The 22,410-nt window shown below is 54.0% G+C and overlaps 1 protein-coding gene across 2 annotated transcripts in view; it reads left to right on the forward strand.

Moving 5' to 3' along the window:
- Nucleotides 1-8,564: 8,564 nt before the first annotated feature.
- The window catches only part of CPNE5 (copine 5), a 91,615-nt gene continuing 77,769 nt past the window's right edge, over nucleotides 8,565-22,410 (forward strand). For both annotated transcript variants that reach the window (XM_079933266.1, XM_079933267.1), the window contains exon 1: nucleotides 8,565-8,714. In XM_079933266.1, coding sequence (XP_079789392.1) covers nucleotides 8,620-8,714 — 95 coding nt within the window. In that variant the 5' untranslated portion in view covers nucleotides 8,565-8,619. The remainder of the gene's footprint in view (nucleotides 8,715-22,410) is intronic.

Genomic DNA, 22,410 nt, shown 5'->3' on the forward strand with positions numbered 1-22,410 from the left:
GGTATCATCATCCCCATTTTTTAAGCTAGGGGAACCTGAGAAGCAGAGATAGAATGAGGGGTTCAAGGTCATAACATGAATGGTTGGAATGGAGACAACCCAGCACTGCCTCTTGCCTCCAGGCAGGCGGGCAGGCGGCCTCTGAGAGGCTGTCAGCAGCAGCTCCCCAACCCTGACACCTGAGCCTCACCCTGGCTCCTGATAGAATTATCAGAGAACTGGGGAACACATACTTACTGTAATCAGAGCAACTTTTCTTAGCCAGGGGTGGAGGAGGCAAGATGTGAAGTGTGTCTGATGAGCTCCTCTCTCAGTGCAGGGCCCAGAGTTAATAAAACTCAGGGAAATCACATCAGGCAGCTGGAGATGCAAGCAGACGGGCTCCAGGGGCAGGGCCACTGGGACTTCAGCTTCCACACAAAGCCAGGCTCGTGGCATTTTGTGCACGTTTCAGTTTTCTTCAGCAGCCAGGCAGGCAGATAAAAGCAGCTTGGCATGAAAATGAATTTAGCGCTTGGGGAAAAAAAAAAGAATGTTTCACCCTTGGTGGCTTTTCAGACTGCCCAGGGCAGGTACAGCCAGGGGACATGCTAAGGAGCAGCAGTGTAGGGAAAATCCGAGGGCGGGGGTGGGGTGGGAAATAGCCCCCTGCCCCACCCCATCAGCCTGAGGTGGGGAGGGGCACAGAGTCCTGAGGCCTAGGCAGACCCTCAAACAACTGTGGCAGGGGAGAAATGGGAGGGATTTGGGGGAATAGACTCGATCAAGCCTTTCCAGTTGAAAGTCCAGCTGTTTCATCCCTCACCCAGGCCAATCAGGAAATCATCAAGTGTGTCGGTGGGAGGCTGGGACTGCAGGGAGGGACATAGGCTGCTTTTAAGCTTCTGAAGGTTCAAGTGCGAGGATTCATTCTCCAGTTCCCAAGATGCGAAAATAAGAGGAAATGGGCTGATATCAAGTGGAGAGAGAGTTCAGGAGGCCCAGGAGCAGACTGGCTGACTGGGGGGTAATATATTCAAATGTAATTAAATCCAGCAAAAAGGAAGAGAGGGAAGCTGAGGCCTGGGAAAGGCTAGGCTGTGGAGGACCAAGATCCAAGACCAAGACCTTCAGGGCACGCCCCCTGCTAGGCAGGAGAAGAGAGAAGTGTCTACCTAAGAGAAGTGTTTTGGAGGTTCAGTGGAAGGAGAAACTCGGTGACCTTGGGTGAATCCAGGCTAGCTTTCTGGAAGAGATTTTACCTGAAAGAAGGGTAGAATGTGGGCCTGGTGGAGAGGAAATGGCAGGAAGAAAGGCCGGGGGCAACCATGTGGCTGGTCCTGGTTGGGTGTAAAAGGCTGATGGTGGGGGTGGGGAGATGGAGGTTCACATTGGCCCTTATCGCAAAAGGCCCAGAGATAGGACACTTGCATTTATAAATAAAGTCAAGGGGACCCATCCCTTCTTGAAGGAGCTGAGGTGAGAAAAAAGGTCTAGGAGTTGATTCTAATCTGAACTCCTGTTAGTTTTTACCTCCAGTTGCTGCTTATTAGCAAAACAACCTTGGGCCAATTTCTTTCCCTCTCTAGGACTCAGTCTTCAGATTTGTAAAATCGAAGTGAGTTGCATTATCTTACAAGTCCTTTGCAGCACTGAGGTTTCCAATACCGCAACTAACAATACTGAGCTAAATACTGGGTTAAATGTGTGTGTGTGGCAGGGGGAGGGTGCACAGTGACACGCTGTGATGTCTATGCTGGACAGGGTGAAAAGTGGAAGGGACAAGGCTCTGAGCACAGATCACATGGTGCTGGGACTAGGTCCCATGGACATGCGAGGGGCTGTCTTGCAGACACTGAGTCACCTAGACAAGCCCTGAGTGAAGATTGGAACAAGAGAGGCTGGTGTCAGGCGAAGACAGGGGCTTTGGTCTCACACAGTCCTGGGTTTGCATCCTGTCTCTGCCACTTATCCGTGAGAGCTTGGGCAAGTTAAGGCCCGTATTCTACAGATTCCTACAGCATAACTCAAAACGAGTGCTCCAACTCCACTGGACAGGGCTTCTGAGGAGACTGGGTCTCCCTCATCTCTCTATCCCTGGCAGTGAACTAGCCCAGCTCACTGCACAGGGTAGTAAAGTTTTATCAAACGAGACAATAGCGTCATAGTTATTGTGAGGATTCAGTGTGTGATGGATGTTAAATTCTTATTGCTAAGCTTATTACATGGTAGGTTCTCAGTAAACAAAATAAATAGATAAGAATCCCTTCCCGGGCTTCCCTGGTGGCGCAGTGGTTGAGAGTTCACCTGCCGATGCAGGGAACACGGGTTCATGCCCTGGTCCGGGAAGATCCCACATGCCGCAGAGCGGCTGGGCCCGTGAGCCATGGCCACTGAGCCTGCGCGTCCGGAGCCTGTGCTCTGCAACGGGAGAGGCCACAACAGTGAGAGGCCCACGTACCACAAAAAAAAAAAAAAAAAAGAATCCCTTCCCTTCTCTGTGCTACTGGTCAAGGAGCCCAGAGATTCTCAATCTGATAGTTGTCAATTCAACAACTGAATTCGTAATAGATGCTCAATAAATGCTTGCTCAATAAATGGAAGGCTAGATGTGAGATGTATGTGGTAGTGAAGACTTGGGCCCTGTTTGGGACTGCTAGGTGGAAGCCAAGGGTCCTCATGAAGGAGTCAGTGTTTCAGAGGGGAGAGATGAACTTTTCATGTAGTCATACGATCAACTGAGCACCTATTACGTGCTAGGCACTGCCTTTGGAGCTGGGAGTGTAACCATGAACAAGGCAAAGTTCTTGCTTGCATAAAACTTGTATTCTCGTGGGGGAACATACAATACAGTACCTCAGGGTACTGCTCTGAGGAAAAATAAAGGAGGGTCAGGGGGCTGAGAGTAACAAGGTACTGTGTTAGGTAGTGTGGCCAAGGAAAGCCCCCTGCAGGGAGGGCATTTGGGCAGAGACCTGGGTGACCCGGGACAAGTGTTCTAGGCTGAAGGAACAGTAGGTACAAAGGCCCTGAGACAGGGGCCTGCAGGGCCCATAAAGAGGCCAGTGTGGCTGGGGTGAGGACTGTGAGGGGGAGAGAAGGACGAGATGAAGTCAGAGAGGTCACAGAGCCCATGGCCCATCAAGTCCTTTTACCACAGAGAGAGATGGAAGCCAGGGCAGGGTCTGAAGCAGAGGAGTGACATAACCCGACTCTGGTTTCAAGTGGATCCCCTGTCTGGTGTGAAGATTCTAGTAGCTAGACTGAAAAGGCAGGGAGGCCTCCCTCACTTGGAAAAACAGGAGAGGCTGGAAGGAGGAGCACAAGAGAAGTGAGAGAGGAAGCCCAGGGGTGGGAGTGGGGGGCGCAGATGGGATCCTAGGGGCGGGAAAGGCTGCTGCACCAGCAGCTGGAAGGCCCTGGGGCTTCCCTTTGCCCAGATGACTGATCTAGCCATGCTGTGATGTGGGGAGAGGCAGAAAGGAGGGGCAGGGTGGGGTTCCAGTTGGGATGGTGGGGCATCTCCAGGAGGAATGGGGGCTGGAGGTGTGGGGAGCCCTGTGGCCAGCTTGTGCCTCTTCCTCCACCCCAGCAGAACATGGCTGCTCCTCAGACCTTCTCAGGCAGGTCCGCACTGCACTTGGGTGCCGGACCTTGCTGTTATTAGTGGAGTTTCTTATTGAGGGAAGAGTCAGGTGACCTTGAGTCCTTTACTCCCCCTCTCTAAACTTTTGAGTGAAAGAAGGGGTTTAACCTAGATGGTCTCCAACCAAGCCCCTTCTAGCATTTCTATTAATGGATGGAATCAGACACTGCATCTCCCCTACCTCTCTACTGCCACAGTGGTTTCAGGTTCCTGTCACGCCCTCTGTCTTTCCATCTCCCCAGGGCTCCCATGTACAGTGGTGCAGGGCATTCACCTCACAGGGGCACCCAGCCAAGGGAGTAAGTGGAGGCTCAAATCAAGCCCATAGTCTGCTCCACAAGCCATGTGCCCTGGCTGGCTCAGGGATGCATTTACCCAAAGTAAAGAAGGCCTTTTTCCAGCTTGTTCTGAGGTGCAGTATGGTTAGCCCCCACTCCCCTGTCCCATGCTCACTCCATCTTCTTTTTTTTTTTTTTTTTTTTTTAACATCTTTATTGGAGTATAATTGCTTTACAATGGTATGTTAGTTTCAGCTTCACAACAAAATGAATCAGTTATATATACACATATGTTCCCATATCTCTTCTGCTCCTCTGTGTTCCTTTTGTCTTACCATCCCCAGCCTCAAACAGGGCAGATCTGAGGGCAGCATTTACACGACAGGCCTGGGGGAGGGTGGAAGACAGCAGCTGCCTCATCTGTGAGCTCTGCCTCCCAAGCCCTGTGGTGCTTTTCCTCTCCTTATCAATGCTGCGGGTTGCCTCTCGAAATTGCTCTGCCGTCATTAACACTGCGGATTAGGTCAGATGAGAGTATGTTTGCAGTCTTGGATGGCAAAGACAAAACGCTGATGCTGATTATTCCAAATCTTCTGGACATGGCCCATTCTGTGCTCACAGTTTGTAATCAGAGGGACAAGCATTGGTTACATGGTGGGGTGGGCAGAGCTGTGGTTGGCTCTAATCTGGTTGCCAGGCCCAGACAACACGTCTGCAGTGCCTGATGGCCTGCCGGCTGGCTTGCCTAAATATCACAGGTGACCTCAGTTACTTGACACTATCATATCCCTCAAAGAAGAAATGACCTCTCCAATGTCAACACCCATAGACTGCTTTTGAACCATCAGCAATTCATTTGCGCGAGCACTGTGAGCGTTTTGCTCTGGGTCTGATCAGCAAGTTTTGTGTTCTGCGGTCACTGGTTAGCTATGTAACTATGGGGTGTCTTTCAGACCACCTCTCCTTCAGTGTCCCCTTCTGAAAAGCCTCTGTGCCCAGAGGAGGCCAAGGCCCATGGCCTTGCATCATGGCCTCTCACCTTCTGCCCTCATATTCTATCTCTGCCACTTTCATCCTGTGCTCCAGCCACACTAGGGTCCCCAAACACAGCTCTCTGGCCCTTAATCATGCTGGTCCCCTGCCAGGAGCACCTGTTCAGCCTTGTCTTCCAGGCAGAAGTTAGTTCATCATCCGTAGCAGCCACTGTCCTGTCTGTACCCTCACCTTTACCACTTCAGTGCACTCCAGCCCCACATCCAACTGTCAGCACCTGTACTTCTTTGCCTGATGCTTTCTCTGGCTTCTGGAACCTGCATTGCCACTTTGTGCTGGTCAGGCCAGAAGTGTCAGGGACTTAAAGCCCTCCAGAAGCGGCCCTCAGCCACTGAGCCAGTGACTGATGAAAGTTGGTGTATACATACCCCTGCTCCCTCGCCCCTCTGGTGGGCTAAGTGTGAGGTGTGTTTTGTATGGTCTCCTAGAGCTTCTCAGTGGGAATGAGCCTTAGTTGCCCACAGTGATAACTGGTTTGATAAACCACCCTTATAGGCTGCCTTCCTTACCTCACCTCCACACTCCCCACATAGCATTTCCTTAATCTCCCCAATAACCTGCTCACATTTAAATCTTTCTCTCGGGGTCTGCTTCTGAGGGAACCAAACAGACATCATCAATGTCCATCTCAGTGTCACCTCCTTTTTGCAGTTGCTCCTGACCCTCCCTTGTGCCCATTCCTGGGGTAGAGCTGTTGGTCACTCTTCTCTACTCTCTGGGCCCTTTATACCTACCTCAACAGCATTCCTCATGCTGCATTGTCATTTATTTTCTGCATGTCCTGGGGTCCCCACTGGCCTGGAACTCTTTGGGGACAGATACTATGTCCTTTTCACCTCTTTATTCTCTGAGCCTAACACAGCACCTAGCACAGAGACGGTGCCCAGTATAATTTTTTTTCCCCAAAGAGCCAGCCATGGAAATGCAATGACTGAGGGGGAACGGAGAGAAACAGACAAGTTCCAGAATTTTTCTAGAAAGAGAATCAGGGGATGCTGTCACATTACAAGGTTATGTGACCAGATGCTGTCACATTACGAGGTTATGTGGTAGAACTTCAGTCTCACCACTCACCTGCTTAATTACCTACAGTGGGTCCCACCTGTTGTCCTCCTCAACTGGGCCTAATTTCATGGATGACTTTTAAGACCCTCCATCATCTGGCCCCATCCTAGGAGGCAGTCAAGGTTTGTTCAGTCAGGCTTTGGTCTCAATGGCTGGGGTTCAAATTCTCACTCTGCCAGTTCCCAGCTGGGTGATCATGGGCGAGTTACTTAGCTTCCCTGGGATAATAATACCTCATGCCTGTACTTATTTTGAGAATTTATACTCACGCATAGTCCTTGTGAATATATTTAAAACCACTGAATTGTACACAAAATGGTGGAATTTTGTAGTACGCAAATAATATCTTAAAAATTAAGCATGGTGTCTGGCCCAGGATAGTCTCTTCGAAAACGGAATGGTGGTTATCACTGTTACCAAGGAAGTTTTCCAAGGGGCCCTAGCACCTGGCCAGGCACAGGGCAGGTATTCTGTAAATACTGGTAGAATGAATGGATAACATATTCCACAAGTATGTCTGGAACATGTGTAGGACAGGTATGGGGTGGGGGGAGGGAACAGAGAGTCCAAGCCCAGTTTTGCATCCTTCAGAAAAGGAGGCCCGACTTATCCTGCAGAGAGGGTCTTAAGCCCAAACCGGAGAGTGGAGCCTTCTGACGCAGCAAGCCCCCGCTGCCCTGGGCATCCCAGCGCCTTTGTTCTTGCTGTCGGGTCCCAGGTTGCAGAACACAGTGCAGCCAATCCTGAGCCATGGGTAAAAGGAAAACACTTAACCCGGGCCGATGAATGTGTTCTTATTTATCTTTGACTCTGGCTGTATCTGATGTTCTGGGAATTGACTTCAAACAGAATCTCGAGGCGCCTGTTAAGGCCCAGCTGCCAAAGCCAGGCCCGCGGGGCGTGGCTTTTCCAGGGCCAGCCTCAGGCTCTAGGCCTCGCCAGGACCCCTCCCCGGGGCACAGGGGCGCGTCGCGTCCAAACGCCCGCCCGGCGGTGGGCGCGGAGGAGGTTTCAGCTCCGCAAGGGTGAGACTGAGGCTGAGAAGGGGTCGCTGGAGATTTCCTGGAGACGACCCTCTGTGCGAAGCCCTGGAGAGACGCCACAGCGCAGCAAACCCAGAAGGGCGAAACTGGGGCAGGGTGGGGCCGCAACGGGCCTGGCTGGGAGGGGGCCCGCCTGAGAGGTGCCTCGACTCTCTCCTCGCTCCCACGGCTGGGATCAGAGCCCAGCACACAGCAGGCGCCTACTTGGTGCAGGTTGCAGAGAACCCCCGAGGATCTCGGGCCGCCCTCTGTCTGGCTGGAGGAAGCTTCTAGACCTGGGGGCTGGTTAAGCCGTGTGGTCACGACGGGCCGGGGATGGGGAGGGCACTGTCGCGTGGCTTAGGTGGCTGACTCCGCGTGGCCAGGCCCGGCGAGAACCAGAGGCGGATGGGGGAGCGCCCATGCACCCACTCTGCCTAGGCCTAAGGACCCTCACTGGGAAACCGAGGCGGCTCCTCCAGACACCGGGGTCGGCCCCACATGCTTCCCCAGGAGATGTGTAATCTGTTTCTGGACTGAGACCTGCCCTCCGTTGGAGCGCACCCTCAGCAAAGATCCCCCCCTCCAAACCTCTGGTTGGGGGTTGCTGTCTCTTTTGCACAGGTCCCTCCCCACCCCCGCTCCGCATAGACCCTTCTCATACAGATGCCCCTTGGTTCACACATCCCTTTCCCTCCTCGGAGATGGAGACCCCTCAGGGAGGTGGGGAGTGGAGGGCGGGCGCAGACGGAGACGCGCACGGCCGAGACCATCTCTAGCTGTCACTCCCCAGGCTCACAGCATCTGGAGCCGCGTCTCCACGCCCGCCACACGCACAGAGATTCACATGCTCGCACGGACACACTCGCACTAGCGCGCAGACCCCGCCCGCGGCCCCGCCCCGGCCCCTGCGGGCGTCCCCTCCGGCGCTCGCGCACCCGGCGCGCAGCCCGCCCCGGGTGGCGGGAGGCGGCGGCTTCGGGCAGATTTGATTTTCCCGCAGCCCGGGAGCCCCGGAGCCAGAGCCCGAGCCGAGGAAGTGGCGCTCGCAGCCGCGTCCCCACCCCCGCCGCGGAGACCCAGCGAGAGGCGCCGCAGCCCCTGCGCTCCGGGCTCGCTCCGCGCTGCCTGAGTTCGGCCACCCCCGCAGCTCACGCCCCATCCGGCCCCCCACACCCCTCTCCTTCTCCTGCACCCTTTCTGTCCCCGCCCCAAGCTCCCCGCCCCTCTCCCGGTGCCCCCTCCACGACTCCGCGCGTCCCTCCCGGTGCCCTCTGCCCGCGCTCCTCCGCCTCTCCCGGCTGCGCCTCAGCTCTCTGTGCTCTTTGCGCCTCTCCGCTGGGCCCCCAGCCTCCTCGTCGCGTCACCCGCGCCCCCTCCTGTATCCTCTGCCCCCGCTCCCTCCGCCCCGCTTCCCTCTCTCACTTCCCACGCCCCCTCTTCGCTCTCCTCTTTCCTCCCTTTGCCGCCCAGCCCCGGCTCCGGAGTTGGGGGAGAGCCCAGGGTTTCGGTTGCTCCGGAGGAGGCGTGAATCGCGCAGGGATTTACTAATTTGGGGTGGAGGGCGCGGTGGGCTATGGAGCAGCCCGAGGACATGGCGTCGCTGAGCGAGTTCGACTCCTTGGCGGGCAGCATCCCGGCCACCAAGGTGGAGATCACCGTGTCCTGCAGGTGAGCCGCCCGCTGGTCCTGGCCCCCGGCCCCGCCCCTGGCCCCGGAGGCCCTGCGCCCCTTTGGCTCCGACCATCTACCTCCGTGCGCCCCCTTACAGAGTGACCTCTTCTCCAGGACGCCCCTTTGCCTGTCCTGCAAGAGCCCCTGCCCAGCCACGGGTGGCGACCGCGGAATGGGAAGCCAGGCTTAGGGTCGTATCCCAGAAAGTTTGCACTCTGGGCTGTTGTTGCGAGGAGAGAAGACACAGGAACGGGGGTCCAGACGCCCGTTTGGGGAGAGGGAGGTAGTGAAAAGACATAGCAGGGTCTTCACAGCAGTCTATTTCTGATCATCCCCTCCCCAAATCCAGAAGAGAATGATCTGCCTCATCCCTCCCAGGCGTGCCCAGCCTCTGCCTTTTGTGCCCTCCTTCCCTCTCTTCTCCCCCCTCCTTTGCCCCAACACCCTCACCCTCTCCTCCCTTACCCACCCACCATTCTAGACCCCAGGATTTGAAAGCCTTTCTTCACCTCCAACAGCAAAACTGACTCTCAGGAAAGGATCAGATTGACTCATTCGTCCTGAGATGTGGATAATTGATAACGACTTAAAGTTGCACCATTAAAAAAACAATAACTGGGGGTACAAAATCTTAAGCCAAAGGACTAGAACGATGAGTGTGGAATTTTAGAGTCCAGCAGGGGAGGGGGAGGCGAGTTTTTGTGGGCTGCCACCCCCAAATCCTCAGTCGTGTCACACAGGCTTTGGGAGTCACTTCTTCATCTAAGCTGGGTCTCCCCCAGGTTCTCCTATGTGAGAGGAAGGCTGCCACAGGCAGTAAGGGATACAAGTGGGGAAGGGGGAATTTATCCCTAGTGCAGGCACCCTGTGGCTGGCCTAGGGTCACTGCCTTGCTGGGATTGTGAGGGGGCACTGTGGCCTACGCAGAGGCTACCTCTTGAGTTTCTGCTGGAAATGCCATTCCCCTGCCCCAAGTGACCAACAGCATTTCCGGGGTCCTGGGTGTGCACTTGTTCCAAATCGCCCAGGCCTCTCTTTGATCAGACCTTTCACCCACCCTCATGGCACCCCCAACCCTGTGTTCCCAAGTTGTGGCATTGGGGAGGTGTAGATGGAGCCAGGGGAACTGGGCTGGGATGTGAAATAGGGAAGGACTTGGCGGGGGGGCTGCGGTTTAGGGTGAGTGGGAGTGAGGGCTGATGAAGTTGAACATAGCTGGCCCCTGCATCAGGCCCTTCTGGGGGCTCCTGTGATAATCCCACATGTCTCCCCTATGGCCCCACATACGGTTTTGTCAGAATTATCTCCCAAGGCCATTTGCATCTTGCCATTACTCTGCTGGGAGATTCCTGACTGCCCATTAGCTCCGGCCTCACCTCCTCAGCCATCCACAGCTGCCCCAGCCTGTCCTCCCTTCCCTGCTGGTGCATGGCCCTGCGCCAGATGCTCCTTCCCAGCCTTCAGTCACGCCTGTGTCGGAGCTGTCTCGGGAGGCTTTTCACCTCAGAGCCTCTGAACAGCACAGTCTCCATCCATATCTCACCCTGCCTTCATCTCTGCCAGTTCGTGTCCCCCCATCCTGAAAAGCCCGGCCTCGTGCTCCCCACTTCCAGCCATCCTTCTCACCCTTGAGAGACACGCAGCCCAAATCACTGCCTTCCGTGTTCCCTGGGTCCTGAGCACTCAGCCTGGGCCACCGGGTCTCTCACATATTGAGCACAAAACCTCTGAAGACATCTCAGGTGTGCAGACTTCATTCCTCTTCCCCCAAAGCAACTTTGTAAGCATTTGAGGGCAGCGATCCCCACCCTGACTCAGACCCACGAACCCAGAGGAGGCAGAGGGCACAGGGCATTGTGGCTTTGGAATCAGATACTTTAAAATGGAATCTGCTCCACCACTTGGGGCAAACTTTTAGCCTCGCTTTCCCCCATTTGTCAAGTGCAAACAACGAACCTGTTATTCGTGGAGAAACCTTATTCACAGAGGTACCCCTCATGCTTGGAAGCATGGCTGGCATGTAGCAGGTCCTCACCGAATACTGTTGGAGGACTTAATTTACAGGAGTAGAGGATCATGAAGCATCCAGCATGCTGCTTTGCACTTGCTTCACACACAGTAGGTGCTCAATAAATAACAACAGTGATTATTGTAAGGCAGTAGCACTTGGCCCCTCCTGTTTGCTCTCTGGAAGCAGAGGTGTCCAAAGACTCAAACCGTTTGCCTAAGCAGTACCTAGGGATGCGGTTGAGTTCCTGGGGGATGTGGTTCTGGGACCAACCCTGGTGTTCATTCCCTTCCATGGGACATCAACCTGAGAAGGGCATGACCCAGGCTCTGCTCCTGCCCTCCCAAAAGCCAGAGAGTGGGGAATAATGAGTTTTGGTAGGAAGGGGTGAGGAGGGAGGAGTCACCTGGAACGGAAGGGAGGCAAGAAAACAATGTGGATAAACTAGAAATTGTAAATCCATCTGTTTGCCTCAACCAGGTCTAACTATCCAGTTTCTAGAACAGATCGAGAGAGGGAGAGAGAGAAAAGGAAAAGGAGGCAAGGAGGAGGAGGATGGGGAGGAGGGAGAGCTGCACAGAATGGCTTTCTCCAGCATATTCTATACTCCATGGCCACCAGTTAATGAGAGCCAAGGCCTCCTCCCCTGCATCTCATGGTCAGCATTGACTGAGCCCCGGGGGAGGAGGCTACAGGGTGCCCCTGCCCTGAGCATCTAGGTGACACCTGCTGGTGGGCAGGGAATAGTAGGGCAGGCAGAGGGGTTGGTGGACTGAGAGCTCCAGGGGGCTTCAGAATGGGCAGCTGGGGATGAGGGGGCCAGTGTTTCAAAGGAACTGGAAACTAGCATTCCTGGGAGCTAGTTCCCTTCCCTTCTGCTCCTTAGGAAGGTCCCTGCCATCCCCTGCAGCCCTAGGAGGTCTCTGCTGTTGCCTAGGGGAGGACCTGACCCCCACCATGCCTATCCTAGGACACTCCTAGCTGAGCAAAGCTGCCTGGCACAGGGGCATGTCTGAGCCCTAGCACAGGACCACAGCAGAGGCCCATCCAGGCCTCTGCTGAAGGCAGGTGACACTGTGGGATGGATGTGTTTGGGCCCCTGCTTCTTTGTGTTGGGTGTCTCCTGGGCTAATCTATAGTCTACTCCCAAACAATTGTTTTCACTGATTTTGGTAAACTCGGACCAAAGATTTTAAAGCCTCTGGTTGTCTGGCTCAATGCTTGTAAGAACATGAGTCTATGGGGTCTGTCTACCTGGGTTCAAATCCCTGTGATTTTGGGTAAAGCACTTAACTTGGGCTGTGGTTTCCTCACCTGTAAAGTAAGTGTAGTAATCCTTATCACAGTAGAAGGATTAAATGGATTAAGCCATGAATAGTAATTTATGTTGCCTATTATTTGACACCTGAAAGTAAATAAAAATCTGTCTCTATAGCTGGTTTGTTTGGGTCCTGGAGATCTGATCCATCTAGAAAGTTCTATTTCCCCCCACCCCCAGCTTTATTGACATATATTTGACATACTGTGTACATTTAGAGATTCTGAGGGGTTGTTTTGGGAGTAAGGTAGATGGTTTGTGAAACCAGATTCCAGCAGACATCGTAGAAAGTGTGAGCCACGAGCTTCTCTTTTCTCTGTTGGTCTGTTCCAAACCTTTCCTGACTTTATTAGCCTCCCTGCAGACCCAGTCAAAACTCACCTGTCCAGTGTCCTGTTCCCAAGGGCCCCACTATTTCTCTATGCCTCGTCTGATGCAGGGATCCAGACCAGCGTGTTGGTTAGAAAGAGCAATTTGCATTTTTTATGTAACAGGAAACCTGTGCGCTTCCGCGGGGTCTTGCTGGCAGAACCACTGAACGATTCTACATGGCGGGGCTCCTGAGACCCACAGGGAAGGCAAGGAGGGGACAGTCCAGAGGCAGGTGGTGGCTTAGCCCTGCTGGGATCTCTCAAGCAGCTGCCCTCTCCCCTCCAGCTGACGTGGGGCTGGTGGGCAGCTGTTGCCTCTGCCCCAGAGATGTTGTTTTCTGCTGTCTGTTCAGGTTGGCGTTTTGGAGAGGCAGCCTAGCTCAAGAGCTGTGCCCTCAGCCTCTCAGAAGGGGTGTGAATGGGCTCAGAACACTGTCTTCTGACAGGCAGGGGGAGGGTGGCTTTGGGGAAAGGAGGAGCCTGGGGGCAGTGTGGCAGCTGTTAGAGCCATTGCTAGGAAAAAGAGGTCTCTTCAGCCACTGACTACATTAAGATACTGTTTAGTGGAGCCAGAGGAATAAAAACAGTGGGATTTATTGAGTGCTTACTACATGCCAGGCATTAACATCTGTACTAGGCTGAACCATATGCAATTGCCTGTACTCAGCTGTTTTTAACCTACTCAAATAGCAACTTGGTGCAAACTCAGACTATTATATTAGTTTTCAATTGCTGCATAACAAATCACCATAGTCCTAGAGCTTGAAACAACAGCCATTTATTACCTCACAGTTTCTGTAGGTCGGAAGCCCAGGCACAGCACAGCTGACTTGTCTGCTCTGGGTCTCTCCAAGCTGAAATCAAGGTGCCTGCAGGGGCTATGATCTCATCTGAGGCTTGGGGTCTAAGCCAAGCTCATTTAGGTTGCTGGCAGAGTTTAATTCCTTGCAGCTGTAAGGTTAAAGTCCTGTGTTCTTTTTGGTTGTTGGTTTGGGGCTCTTAGCTCCTACAGGCTGCCCTCAGGTCCAGCCATGTGGGCCTCTCACAACATGGCAGCTTCCCTCTTCAAAGCCAGCGGGATAATCTCTCCAGAGTCTGCTACTTGATATAAAGTAACAGAAGTGAGTATCCTATCATATTCCCAGGTCCTACTCACACTCAAGGGGAAGGGATTGTGCAGGCTTGCACACCGGGGGTGGGAATCGCAGGGACCATCTTAGATTTCTGCCTACCCCAATTACTGCATCTTTTTTAAGCTTACAACAATCCTATGAACTAGAAAGATACTAGTAGTATTTTTCCCTTTTTGCTGATTAGGAAATCGGGGCTCAGGCTAAGGAACCGGCCCAAGGCTGTACAGTTAGTGTGTTTTGGAGAAGGGGATCCAAATCCAGTTTCCTCAGACTTCAAAACCTTGAGAGCCTCTTGAGTTTGAGGATTGGGGTCTCCAAGGATGAGAATCATGGTAGGGCCTGGGTACCAACCATGGTAGATGTAGCCAAGAAGTAGGTACTCTATCTCCAAGGATGAGAGGCCTTCCTTGCTCAGGGATGCCAGGCAAACCCAGAACCAGAGGAATCCCTAGGGAGCAGAGACCAGAGAGAGTCATGGGATTCCAGCTGGCCTTCCCTGGCATCTAGACCATAGGGTAGTAGCTTACCATCTGTCCTCTTCCAGCCCACAGGTCTCCCTGCTCAGACCTAAGTCCATTGCTGGAGATGACCTACCATTGGGAAGAGAGGGTGGGGAGGAGGTGAGGGGAATAAGGCTGGAACAAGTTTTGGGCACAGAGGAATCAGATTCAGTTAGGAATGCTTTGGCTGTAGGTAACAGAAAATCTGATGGTAGGTCAAGCCCAAAATACATTTATTTTTCTCAGATCACAGTGAGTCTCTACGTAGGTTATCTCAGTTCCAATCTGTCAGCTCACTTTGCCATCAAGGATGCAGCTATCTTTCTATTCTGCCATCATCTAAATGGTGGGCCTCATTGTTACAAAATGACTGCCTCTTTTCTAGGTATCACAACCATATCCAAAGACAGGAAGAAAGACATTGGACCAAAGGCCTCTCTCTGAAAATTTCTTTTTATCTAGAAAGCACAGTCGCTCCCCAAATCTCTCAGCAGACTTCCCCTTCTATTTCAGTGGCCAAAGGCAGGTCTCATGTCCACCCCAGGCCAGTATATTAGTCAGTTTGGCTGGCAAAACAAAGTACCGTAGACTGGGTGACTTAAACAAGAGAAAGAAAAATTTATATCTCAGTTTTCAAGGATGGAGGTCCAAGATCAGGGTGTCACATTCTGGTAAGCCCTCTTTCCTGGCCTCAGATGGCCACCTTCTCACTGTGCTCGCATGGCAGAGAGAGAAGGTGAGAGCAGAGAGCAAGCTCTTCTTATAAGGGCACTAATCCCATCATGAAGGACCCACCCTCATGACCTCAAATAACCCTAGTTACCTCCCACAGACCTCATCTACAATACCAGCACATTGGGGGTTAGTGTTTCAATGTATAAATTTGGGGGGATACACAATCAGTCAACAGCAACAAAGGACAGGAGCCTACCTTCTCTGACTTTAGGCCATCTGCATCAGATAACTGAACCAGCGTGGATTCTATTAGGAAGGGAGTGAGGAATGCTTGCTGGGTGGACAGCCATGGCCTCTGCCACAAGGAGGCTTTCCAGGTGACCCACAGACTACCTGAGATCCCTGGGGCTACAAGGGGCCTCGAGTTTGGTGTCTTTGAGGACTGACTCCTCAGATTTTCCTGCAGTCAGTGGACAGCCAGTGTTAAGTGACTGGGGACTGATTTTCCAAGCACAGCTTGGCTGGACCCCTGACAACCTCTTTTCCTGCTAGTTTCCTGGTCAAGAAAAAAAGACTTAGTGTGATTCCAAAACATTGCAAGGTGCCTCTGTCTCCTAATGTCACTCACCTCTGCTGGCCTAGCCTAGTGCTCCCAGTAGGAGAAATTTTAAGACTTGATGAATGGGATGGGGGGGTGGGCGTGAGGGAGAGAAAAATCAAGCACACTTCCTACATATCTGTTGTAAGCTATTGGCTTCACAACTGCACAAGGCAGGTATGTGACTGCGTGCACAGATGAGGAAACTGAGGTTAAGTAGCTTGTGCAAGGTCACAGAATTACCATGTGGCTGTGTGGAGATTCTAGTTTGAATGGATCTGAGGCCAGAGCTCAGGCTGTTTTTCCTCGGTCACGTAGCTTAAGAGGGACAGTTATTACAATAATTAATAATAACAAAAATGCAAATAGCTCCAGGAAGGAGAGCTCTTTAAGCCACGTGAAAATTGCCTTTTAGACCTTGCTGAGGTTGCCTGGCAGGGAGACAGTGCACGGGAGTGAGGAACAGGATTTGAAAGGGGAGATGGGCGAGTGCCAGGGGCTGGATGCCAAGGTCCCTCTCCTTTCCTGGGATTACTTCTGCCTGTTAGGACAAGGAGCAGGGCAGGGAGAGATGGGAAGCCCTCCAGTCCTCTTCAGCAGTTCCTTTGAGAGCACCCCTGATGAAGCTGGGGGTAGGAAACGGGAGAGTGAGGATGTGAGGGGCGCTGCTGGTGGGGTTTTGGGAGACCCTGGATTTTAGTAATGCAGGCACCTCTGAATGGTCTCCGACTTCAGAGTTCAGTTTTTGGTGCTCCTGGCAAGCTGGGTGACCCTGGCACACCTCAGCCCCAGCTGTCTTGCCTGTACAATGAGGCAATGTCTACCTCCCAGCATTGATACGTAGGGTGAACAGGGTGTCACAGGTTAAGTACACAACAAAGGATTTGGTGCCGATTATATCCACGGTTAATGTGGCCCCCTCCCACCCTCTTTGCCTGCTTGGGGTTAACCAGATGTTTGGTGTTAAAGTGCTCCATGGAGAAATAGGGTGCATCTGGAGGGCCCCTCAAGCTTCGGGGTCTCTCCAGCCTCTTCAGGATTCCTGTTTCTCCCTGATAGTGGTTTACCTGTCCCCAGTCTGCTCTCCTCAACGAAGGCTATACAACAGGCAGGTGGACCCTGCTGGGCGAGGACATGAAGGTGCTCGAGGTCCTGATCAAGCCCAGCAGTAGGGAGCAGGGAGGGGAGAACATGGGGATTCCCTAGAAGCCACCTTATTCTCCACAGGGCTTTTGTGAGCATTTATTGTATGCCAGGCACTTAAATGCAAGTTAGTATGTGCCAGACACTGTTCTGTTTTGCATATATGAACTCCATTAATTCTCAGAAAACCTGTAGGAGAGAGGGACTGTTATTACTCCCACTTTACAGATGGGGATACTGATGCATAGAGAGGCTAAGTGAGGTCATACAGCTAAGGGGTAGAGCTGGGTTTTGGACCCAGCATTGAAGATCCAAGCTATGTGCTCATCACCACCAACTTTTTGTCAGAGGTTGGAGGGATGCTTAGGGAGGCTTGTTGCAAAGAAGTTAAACCATATTTTTGGGGACTTCCCTGGTGGTCCAGCGGTTAAGAATCCACCTTCTAATTCAGGGGACGCGGGTTCCATCCCTGGTCGGAGAACTAAGATCCCACATGCCCCGGGGCAACTAATCCTTTGCGCCACAACTACTGAGCCCGCACACGATAACTAGAGAGCCCACGCATCACAACGAAGAGCCCTCACGCTCTGAGTCTGTGCACCACAACTACAGAGAAGCCCGTGCACCGCAACTAAGACCCGACGCAGCCAAAAATAAATTAATTAATTAAAAAAAAAAAACCAAAACAAACAAACAAAAAACTCCCATATTTCCTTAGCCTTTGAACCTCAGGAAGCTCTTTGGGAATATGATGAAAATTCTGCAAAAAAAAGAATGCATCCATATGGACCAATATGCCACATTTTGCTTATAGTTTCAGGGGGATCCATGGACCTCTATTAGGGACCGCCAGTCCAGGAAAAGCTGAGATGAGTGTTCTTGGTGTGTTTCCTTTTATTCTATAGCCAGAGTCATTTGCTAGTAAATCCACGGAGCGTGTATGGGCTTCGTTTAGAGACAACCTGAACGTGTGATAATCAGTTCACTGAGTAATTTAGCACCGGAGGGACTGTGTCTCCCCGCTCGGACTTCCTGAGGCACGGCTGTGTCTCTTCTCAGACTGGGACTCCCTGAGGGCAGGGCTCTGTCTCCCCTCAGACTTTTGCTCCCTGAAGTGAGGGCTGTATTTCCCCTCAGAGTAGGCCTCCTAAAGGCAAGGCTGTTTTCTCCCTCTCAGACTGAGGCTCCCAGAGGGTAGGATTGTGTTTCCACAGGCTGGGGATCCATAAGGGTCAGGCTGTGTCTCCCCTCAAAGTGGGACTCCCTGAGGCAGGACTGCGTCTCCCCTCAGACCGGGGCTACCCGAGGACGGGGCTGTGTCTCCCCTCAGACCGGGGCTTCCCGAGGACGGGGCTGTGACTCCGCTCAGACTGGGGCCCCCTGAGGGCGGGGCCGTGTTTCCCCTCAGACCGGGGGCTCCCTGAGGACAGGGCTGTTCTCCCCTCAGACCGGGGCTCCCCGGGGGCGGGGCTGTGTCTCCCCTCAGACTGGGTCCCCCCTGAGGGCGGGGCCGTGTTTCCCCTCAGACCGGGGCTTCCCGAGGACGGGGCCGTGTCTCCCCTCAAACTGGGGCCCCCTGAGGGCGGGGCCGTGTTTCCCCTCAGACCGGGGGCTCCCTGAGGACAGGGCTGTGTCTCCCCTCAGACTAGGGCTTGCTGAGGACAGGGCTGTTCTCCCCTCAGACCGGGGCTCCCCGGGGGCGGGGCTGTGTCTCCCCTCAGACCGGGGCTACCTGAGGACGGGGCTGTGTCTCCCCTCAGACTAGGGCTTGCTGAGGACAGGGCTGTTCTCCCGTCAGACCGGGGCTCCCCGGGGGCGGGGCTGTGTCTCCCCGAGGACCGGGGCTCCCCGAGGACAGGGCTGTGACTGCCCTCAGACTGGGGCTCCCTGAGGGCGGGCCCGTTTCTCCCCTCAGACTGGGGCCCCCGGGGGCGGGGCTGTGTCTCCCCTCAGACCAGGGCTTCCCGAGGACGGGGCTGTGTCTCCCCTCAGACCGGGGCTCCCTGAGGACAGGGCTGTGTTTCTCCTCAGACTAGGGCTCGCTGAGGACAGGGCTGTTCTCCCCTCAGACCGGGGCTTCCCGAGGACGGGGCTGTGTCTCCCCTCAGACCGGGGCTCCCCGGGGGCGGGGCTGTGTCTCCCCTCAGACTGGGGCCCCCGGGGGCGGGGCTGCGTCTCCCCTCAGACAGGGGCTACCTGAGGACGGGGCTGTGTCTCCCCTCAGACTAGGGCTTGCTGAGGACAGGGCTGTTCTCCCCTCAGACCGGGGCTCCCCGGGGGCGGGGCTGTGTCTCCCCTCAGACCGGGGCTCCCCGGGGGCGGGGCTGTGTCTCCCCTCAGACCGGGGCTTCCCGAGGACGGGGCTGCGTCTCCCCTCAGACCGGGGCTCCCCGGGGGCGGGGCTGTGTCTCCCCTCAGACTGGGGCCCCCGGGGGCGGGGCTGCCTCTCCCCTCAGACCGGGGCTACCTGAGGACGGGGCTGTGTCTCCCCTCAGACCGGGGCTTCCCGAGGACGGGGCTGTGTCTCCCCTCAGACCAGGGCTCCCCGGGGGCGGGGCTGTGTCTCCCCTCAGACTGGGGCTCCCTGAGGACAAGGCTGGGTCTCCCCTCAGGCTGCAGCTCCCTGATGGCATTGCTGTTTTTCCTCAGACAAGATTCCCTGAGCGGAGGGCTGCATCTCTTCCTCTTTCTGACTGGAGAGCCCCAGCTTGTATTCTGACTCTTGTAAGCTTCTCATTGCGAAGGTGTCACCCTCAGGCCCTGTCCTTTAGCACCAGGCAGTTCTCATTTCAGCCTTTCCAGTGCTTTCTGTCTTTGGTGGGGTCTTCTCAACGCCCAGTGCATGGTCGTTCTTCCTGCAACTGTTTTTGAAATGATTTTGGGGGGGAGAGCAGTGAGGATAAGAGCATTTTGCTCTGCTCCCTGATCTTGATTTAAGGAACAAAAGAAGCCAAGCTTTAGGCTGTCACTAGGACATCTGAAGAATTTTATGCTTTTTGGGGGGGGAAAAATACATTTGCCTGTTGGAAAAAAGTCTCTTTGAGCTCTCCAAAGAAAGATAGTGGAGAAAAGCACGTATGGTCTGGTCTCTCTGTGTCCTTGCGGTTTGAGCCCTGCTTCGCGTTGGAAGACCTGGTTTTTTACCCCTTGGCTTCTTACTGGCTCTGTGCCTGTGGGCAAGTCACTCACCATCTCTGAGCCTTGGAGTCCTCAGTGGATCAACCCCAACAGGGCACTGGGAGTGTATGTGATGGGATGGGCTTCCTGGGACCTGTAAGGAGAAGTGGCTTGTGTCACCTGTCCCGTCTCTCCTTTGTCACCACGTGAGCCTGAGCACCCACCAGGAGAATGACCGCTCCGCTCAGCACCAGGCCGGTGATGAAGACTCACCTGTGTGATGCGCCTCACTCTGTCCAAGTGCTCCACAGCAGTCCTAAGGGAGGAACTGTGTTCTAACTCCACTTTACAGGTGGGGAAACTGAGGCACAGGACGGCAAGTAACTTGTCCAGAGGTGGGATGTGAACCCAGCTTATCTGACTGCAGTCCATATACTTAACCATTAGGCTCTACAGCTAAGAGGAAGTATAGGGGCCGGCCCTGAGCATGACCATGTTGGGAGACAAGGGGCTTGCTCACCCATTGGCCATTCCTTTTGGTTTTCCTTCATCCATCCAATTTGCCAGGACCCTGTTCTGGGTCAGGTGCTAGGCTGGCCTGGAGCAGAGTTGGGGACCCTGCCCCGTGTGAGAGACAGAGGCACCCCTGATTTTGCAGTCCAGGGTGTGCTGAGTATGGTAACGGGTCCTATAAGTCAGAGGATGGCACAGTACAGGCCAGAGAGAGCTCAGAGGAAATGGTTGTTGGTCAGTGTCTGTCCAAGGAAGGCAGAATTGAGGAGAATGAACAGGAATGGTTCTGGAAGGATGGTAAGGATGATCTCAGCAGAGTAGGGGGAAGAGGGTTTGCATTATCTTCAGGTGCCATAGCCAGGATGACCCATGCCACGCGGCTCAGTGAGAGTCCGGAGGGTCACTGGGCAGGGAGCCACCGAAGCTAGGTGGCTGGGTTCTATTTCTTAGTCCAGCTGTGTGCCTCTCGCCCAGGCAGGTCCCATCTGCTTCTCTTTCAAGATAAGACCCCATATCTGTATCTCTCTCTCTTTCTGTCAATCTCTCCCTCTCTCTTTCTCTCTCTCTCTCTCTCTCTCTCTCTCTCTCTCTCTCTCTCTCTCTCACACACACACACACACACACACACACACACACACACACACACGGTCTCACTCTCTTTCTCACTAGCTTAGACATGACTGAACCTGAGTTCCAGAAATAAACTTGGAGGAGGCACAGACCTTGGAGAAGTCAATTGCCTTCTCTCCGAGTCTCACACTCCTGATTTATAAAGGAATTAGAAAAGGTGACCTCTGAGGTTCCTTCCAGATTGAACATTCTAGAATTTTATGTAATTATAGAATTTCATTACAGAATTCAAAGATAAACTTCAGCACTTGCTTTAGTAGGAGTCCCCCTCACCCCGCCCCCTCTTCCTCCATCCCCCAACCCTCTGTATTACTTTCCAGCTCCTCACCGCATCTCAAGTTCCACCACTGTAGAGGCATCTTTGGAATTTAGGCATTTTGTCCTTTGTTTAAATCAAGACAGACACTCCTGCCCCGAATCCTAGCACACTACAGGAGGGGAGGGTCAGCCCAGGCCCAGGTCAGCCCATCTCGGTGTGGATGAGCATACATCAAATTGGTATCTTACCTGTAGCTCCTGCTGCCTACTTTTCAGAGCTGCCTGTGTATCATTTCATCTGATGCTCACGGCAGTGGGCTGGGAGGTTTATCAGAAGGTTTCCAAAGGGACAGCCGCTGGGAGCAGGTCTGAGAGAGGGGTGATGGAGGCCAGCAGAAGGGTCCTGTGCCTTTGGGTCATAGAGGGCTAGCAGGGTAGCTGCCTCTGGGGAGAGGACCCTGAATGAAGAGACTGGAGCAGAGGATGGGAATCTGGTCGGGGACCAGAGCTGGTATGATTGATGAGCACCATCTGGGACCTCCCCGGGTAGCAGAGGATGCCGTATCCTGGCACCAGGCTGCTGTTGCATCTATCTGTCTGTTGGTTGGTCTTTGGCTCCCACCTCAGAGTGGGGAGCATGGGTGGTGGGGTTGACTGTGGGTCAAGTTGTCCAGACAGGCTGTCACTGCTGATGGCTTCAGTGATGGTGACTTAGGGTGAGGTCTCCTTCTAGACCTTTCTGGCTTTGCCACTGCTTGTGCAGCATGGCTACTCCCTGACCCTCCCTGGACCTCAGTTTCCCCCTCCTCAAGGAGAAGGTGGAACAGATGATCCTGAGGGGCCCATCCAGCTCTGATATTTGGAGTTGGCCGGCAGGAAGCCACATAGCCTAGTGTTTCTCCTCTCTGGGGAAAGGGTGCAAGGGACATCGGGGCCCGTGGGGGAGTAGGGGAGTGGAGGAGGGGACGAGAAGACCCCCGGGGACATCTGGGAGGCAAGTGGGACATGGGTAAGATGGTTGGCAAGGGCAGAGCTTGACCTTAGGACAGTGTATGAAGGAGTCAGTAGCTCCAACAGGTGGGAGGGCTCACAGGAAGCCCCTTCAGCAAATAAAGCCCTTGCTCGAGTCAACAAGGGTCTTCAATGAGTGGGTCTCCCGGTGGGCACCTCTGGGAGGCTGTGTGAAGCACAGCTCAGAGCTGTCCCGGGGGGAGTCAGGAAGCCGGGCATTTATCCTCCAACTCCTGCCCATCATTGGCTGCCGTGGGGAGTGTAAACTTCCTGGTATTTGCAGCCCTGCCTCCCCGAGAAAGCCCTTGGAAGAGAAGTAGGAGGAAACTGTGGGTGTGTACAGGAACTAGGAGGGCTGAAGGGGTAGGGCCGAGCATCAGCAACCTTCAGAGCTGGCACTCTTCTCTCTATTGTACAG

Source organism: Stenella coeruleoalba, assembly GCF_951394435.1.
Source record: "Stenella coeruleoalba genome assembly, chromosome: 10".
In the NCBI taxonomy this organism is placed as follows: Eukaryota; Metazoa; Chordata; class Mammalia; order Artiodactyla; family Delphinidae; genus Stenella; species Stenella coeruleoalba.